General features: G+C 35.0%; 1 protein-coding gene across 2 annotated transcripts in view; it reads right to left on the bottom strand.

Annotated features, from left to right (window-relative positions):
- The window catches only part of dennd2da (DENN/MADD domain containing 2Da), a 19,873-nt gene that overhangs the window by 12,829 nt on the left and 968 nt on the right, over window positions 1–6,076 (bottom strand). Inside the window, exon 2 of one of the 2 annotated variants that reach the window (XM_016240521.1) lies at window positions 422–478. In XM_016240521.1, coding sequence (XP_016096007.1) covers window positions 422–470 — 49 coding nt within the window. In that variant the 5' untranslated portion in view covers window positions 471–478. Of the gene's footprint in view, window positions 1–421; window positions 500–6,076 lie in introns of those variants that run through there. The other variant, XM_016240522.1, reaches the window with a different exon arrangement.

The raw sequence follows: 6,076 nt of genomic DNA, 5'->3' as shown, positions 1-6,076 counted from the left end.
GGCCGTCTCAGTGATCAACCGTAAAACAGTGATTCTGTCCTAATTCCCTTGCATATCAATGGTGGAGTTCCCTTTAAAATCTTAAATGATTCCCTTTGAGCTAAATTATTATTGACCTGTTTACCTTACAATTCTGAAAAACAAACAAACTCATCTACCTCTTGGATGGCCTGAAGGTGCGTAAATGTTCAGCAAATGTTCATTTTGGGTGAATTAAAAGCCCTTTAAAGGCCACAGTGCTTACAGTATTTATCAGGTGGAAATGTAATCATAATTTCGAATGAACAAATAATCCTCATTATATTGTTTTATATATATATTCATATATATGAATATATATATATATATATATATATATATTAATACAACATTTTAAATATTATTATTTATTACAATTAAATTTAATTCATAAACTACTTACTCTTTGAACGCATTGAGGAGAACGTCCAGGTTCTCTTGGGTGATGTCATTGTGTCACCTACAAAAAGGCATGTATACACTTATTCATCAAGTCACAAGTTTCTTCCATATCTTTTATCTCAGTCACAATCAGAAAGAAATTATTTGCGATGTAACTAATAATGTATCGGAGAGAACCTTGACTTAAGTTAAAGTTCCTTCAATGTGATAAATATTCCATGTTTTTTTCCCAAAGACCAAGGTCATAGTCTTTTGGGTCCTTAAGTAAATATTAACTTGCCGACTTTTTGTCATTAATGGTAAGTCTTCTTGACACTTCCTTTACTGCAGGTGTGCAGAGATCACAGACATGAGCAACCTCATACCTGCTCCATTATTCCCAATGCCAATAAACACCAACTCTATTTTTGTGCATTTACGTTTTAATGAAAAAGCCTAATTAACCTTGTGCTTCAACCCATACTTCATAAGGAGTCCCTATGCACCAGTTGTAGAGAAGTAAACTTAACTAAATGAAATTATGTGAACATTTTAACTGTTTTTGCTTACATAGCTACTGCAACTCTTGCACCCTTCAAAGGCCACTCCACCACAGGAAGTATCAGAATTGTGGTGGTTTTTTGTATGTCAAACATACATAGCATCACATGGGGTTAGCAATCATATCTGAGCCAGAAATCAGAGCTGTCTTTAACATACTACATACAATGCCATAAAGCCACATGCAGAAAAACAATCTGCATAAAACAGTAATTGTATATAAATTCTTTGTTGCTACATTAATAATGTTAGTAATTTTAATGGGGGGGGGGGGAACTTAAAATGCATCAGGGAAAACTTGTTAAATGGTTAATTGTCAGTGAAATCCTTTTACATTTAAACAGAAAACTATAAGTTTACTCTAATACTGTAAAAATAATTGCAATATTTACATTAAAATATGAACACTTACAAATACTTATAAAATTGCAAATGTTATTAAAATAACTACCGTTCAAATGTTTGAGGTTAGTATGCAACAAGGACACATTCAATTGATCAAAATTGACAGTAAAGACATCTATAATGTTACAAAAGATTTCAATTTCAAATAAATGCTGTTCTTTTGAACCTTAAAATTAAATTATGAAAATTAAAATAAATGGTTCCCGCAAATAATATTAAGCAGCACAACTGTTTTCAACATTGAAAAAATAAATAAGAAAGGTTTCTGGAGCACCAAATCAGAATGATTTCTGAAGATCATGTGACACTAAAGACACTGAAAATTCAGCTTTGACATTGCAGGAATAAATTATATTTTAAAATATATTATAATAGAAAACAGTGATTTTAAATAGTAATATTTCACAATATTACTGTATTTTTTTTTATTAAATAAATGCAGCTTTGATTAGCATAAGAGCCTTCTTTCAAAAGCATTAAAGAATCTTTCCAACCCCAAACATTTGAATGGATTTTGATATATTTAATAATAATAATTTACCATAAACTATTGTTAATATGTTTGACTACATTCACAAAAATACCTGAAACATTGTCACTGTATTATTATTTATTTCAATAATTTCATAATATAATTAAATGCTGTGTTCAATATTAATAAATAGTTCATTTTGCTTTGTATCAAGTTCTGTCCTGGTAAAGCTCATGTTTATTCCCAGTCTCTTAAACAAGAATCTCCATCCTCTCCCATACATTTATTGGCATGTTTTTGTGAAAGACGTGGCCGTTAGTATACTCTGGGTCTTTTTATAGCTGACTGTATTCCCCACAGGATGACCTCAGGTCAGCAGTAGGTCTTCCTGTTGCCCCAGTGACTCCATCGCAGCAATTATGTGGGAATATTTTGAGGATGCGCTTCATGACTTTTGTATGCGGTGGTTGTTCCAAACGAATGTAGATTTGGGCCTTAAAGAGCTCATTTATGTTATTTCAGATGCAGACAGTGGCACAGCTGCTGTTTGGAGCCTTAATTTCAGTGTAGATCAGAAATTGGATAGAGTTTTCCACCAGTCCCCTATAAAGCTGTCTATAGGCTTCTATTATGATATACCTTGGTTGAATCTCTAATGGCAAAATAACAATATTTGGACAGGTATCAGAGAATCCTGGTTTTCTGTCCTTTATGGCTCAGATATGAATAGACAGACAGAGGCTGTGTCAGCTGCTGGGAAAAGGAGAATATCCTCTTCCTTGACTCCTCCTTCAAACATCAATCAATCTTTAAAGGGGTCATATGATGCTTTTTTAAAGATCATTATTATTTTGTGTATTTGGTGTAACAGAATATGTTGACATGCTTTAATGTAAAAAAAAACACATTATTTTTCAAATACTGTACATAATGGTAGGTCCTATAGCCCCCGCCTCTCTCAAACACGTTGTTTTCAACAAAGCCCCCTCCTTTGACAAGCGCAGTCTGCTCTGATTGGCCAGCTGACCCAGTGCATTGTGATTGGCCGAACACCGCAAGCACTCGTCGGGAATGTAACGCCCCTTACCATAATCGTGAGCTTCATCTTTCAAAATAAATGTAAAGACAGAGCCCGAAAGGGGAACAGAGTCACGTGACAGACACAGTGATGAAGCTGGTATGTGTGTTGCAGTACACAAGCCACGGTTAAGATAGCTGACTCCACTTTGATGTGACACTGTCTCTCTCTCTCTCTCTCTCTCTCTCGCTCTCTCACACACACACACATGATGCGCAAAACTCCACATTTGAACAGTCGATAGCAAATACTTAAACTAATAACAAAACAGTAGCTGATTCAGAAGCGCCAGATTGTCATAGCAAAGTCAGAATTACCTCCTCTCCTAGGTTCACGAAACGGTCGTCCATAAAATGCATTGCTGTTCTGTTGTCTTAAAGATTCCTAAATGCATCTACTTTCGGAAGGCCAAATAAAGTGCTTTTGCTTTCGCCTAGAAACACACCGCGTCTCCCTGACATGGCTGCTTCAACACTAACTGCGGTTACTGAAACCACACCTTCTTTCTTTGCTGCACATTTGGACTGCATTATGCAAATATTTCCACATAGTGAGGTAGATATGTGGGGGTGTTTTAGAACGAGCCATTTTAGGGGGGCGTGGCAGAGTCTTAACTTTGATAAAGAATATCTCTTTGGGTTTGAGACTTTAGTCTTTGCAACTTCAGGGATCTTATCTATGCACAATCAGCTTGTAACACTCCAAAGAGAAAGGAAAACTTGAAATCGCATCATATGACCCCTTTAACATCCATTCATTCACCCACTCATTCTCTCTCTCTCTCTCATTATTCCAAATTAAAGGCCATTCATCATGTGATGAATGTGGTGGGACAGTAGCGGTTTTAAATAGCTCCTCAACATTTATCTCTATACTTTATTCCTTTTTGTTCAGTTGTTTGTCTCTTATCACAATAAAATTCAGATTGTGCTGCATCAGTGAGGGAGATTTTGATGACAAGATCTGACCTCAGGCTTCTAGCCCAAAGTATTCATTCAAATCTCTTGTGAAAGATCATTTTGACTCAAAACAGCTCAGAGGAGTGCAATTCTTTTTTTTTAAAGAAGGCTTAGCAAACAGATGTTCTTGCATGTCTCATACAACAAAAATACACTCAGACCCTAAAAAGACATTTACTGGAATAACATGTTCACCTTAAGTTATGGCAATGCTTTTTCAGGTTTAGTTTGAACTTTTATCAGTTAAAGGAATTGTTCACCCAAAATTTCATGGTAATTATGACTTTACATTTTTGTGTAAACCGCGCACAAGTAATTTGGACTGCTTTTACGGTGATGTTTTGGATAGTTGTAATCATCTGTATTTTATAGTCAATCACTTTTTATTGTATGGCAGTCTGGGAATTCTGCAAAATATTCTTCATAGAAGAAATAAAGTTATTCACTCGTCAAATCAGTTTTTCCTCCCACCTCATGAGACAAGTTTTGCGAGAGAATGCACAAATCTAATTTTTTGTAGGACATCAAATCTGTTTGTCCATGTATAAATGTTTAATAGAATATTTGAAGAATTAAATTCACGTTGCACATTACCTCAGTCTCTCAGAGCATGCGCAGAGTGCGCACAACGTTACGCTGAATGAAATTGCGTTACGAGTACATCTAGGTACGTTACAGACTTCATAAAAACGCTACTGGAACGATTTAGGTCTCACAAAATTATTGCTGACTGACACTGAGCTTTTAAACTACAGGTAAATGCATAGAGATCTGTGTTCAGCACAGAACTATGAACCAAGACAAAATTAACTTGAATTCGAGACCTGTTCTAGACTGAGTGTGGAGTGCGGTGGTTGACGTCAGTCAGCAGACAAGTATCAACACGTGTGTGGTGCACACCCTTACCTTAAAACGGGTCATTATGTAATGACCGTTTCTCCTTTCTGTACAGGAGGACAGGCGGGGGCAGGGCTTTAGCAGGTCAAATGCGTCGTGTTTTAGTGCAGTTGTGTCACTTGTGTAAAGATCCTGCTTGTAACAGGACATCATTCTTGCATTTCACCCCAGAGTCATTTTTCTTTTGGTACGAGTCATAAAATGGTAAATACTTTTACAATAAGCTCTCTTACCTTTCAGGTCTAGAAGAAGGACTGAAATTAGTTATTTTTAGATTACTTCCCTAAACACTAAAGAAACACAGGACCTGCTTGCCCCGACCTCTAGAGGGAAATATAGCACCTTATGACTCAAGCTAATGTATGTTTCCAATTGCCCATTATTTTGACTGTCAGGTAACAAGCTATTATAAATGAAGGAGCTAGTAGGGATATTGATAGAAAATGTCTTCTGAGATCATGCATGTTATGTAAATAATTTTCTCAGTGCACTATAGTGAAACACCAATATGTTTTATCTTATGAGGAAGTTATTGAATTTGCGCTGTTCTCACCACACGAAATTCAAAAAAGCCATATGGTGAGAGTCATCAATATGTAAAACATAGTTTTTAATTTGGAAAAAAAACATGGCATTTTTATTTTTATGTATTTTTTTATCATATATATATATATATATATATATATATATGAAGAGTTCAGATGCAAAAGCCTCTGAGTGCTGTCTGAGATTTTCTCAGGAGCATTTTTATCAGGCTCCTGTGTTTAGATTCAGTAATTTTACTTTAATGGCAATGTACAGGTCATTTTCTATGCCATTAAAGTGAAAGAACTGAACATAAATATAGGAGCCTGATAAAAATGCTCATTTTAGATGAAAATTTCAGATGGCACTTAGAGGCTTTTGCATCTGAACTTTTTTTTAAAAATATTTATGAATTCGTTGCATCAGTTATTTTGACTCGTTTGACATTACCAGGTCTTCCTGAATCTCAGGAAACTCAAGTCTTTCAACAGAATGTTTCTACATAAATGCAGCAACTCGTACAATAGGCAGTTGTTGAATTTTGCATGTGAAATTTTTGTGCAAATGAAAACTTACTCAGACTGAAAAATAATATATATATATTTATATATAATATATATGCTTTTATATATATATGTGTGTATGTGTATAGACAATGTTATATATATATATTTACATTTAGTCATTTAGCAGACGCTTTATCCAAAGTGACTTACAAATGAGGATCATAGAAGCAATCAAAACTAACAAAATCGGTGCCTTATCTGCGTGGGGTTGTGA

This window comes from Sinocyclocheilus grahami, unplaced genomic scaffold (genome assembly GCF_001515645.1).
Source record: "Sinocyclocheilus grahami isolate Dianchi unplaced genomic scaffold, SAMN03320097.WGS_v1.1 scaffold592.1, whole genome shotgun sequence".
NCBI lineage: Eukaryota > Metazoa > Chordata > Actinopteri > Cypriniformes > Cyprinidae > Sinocyclocheilus > Sinocyclocheilus grahami.
Note: the sequence above shows the minus strand (reverse complement) of the source record. Positions and strands in the feature narration are given on the sequence as shown.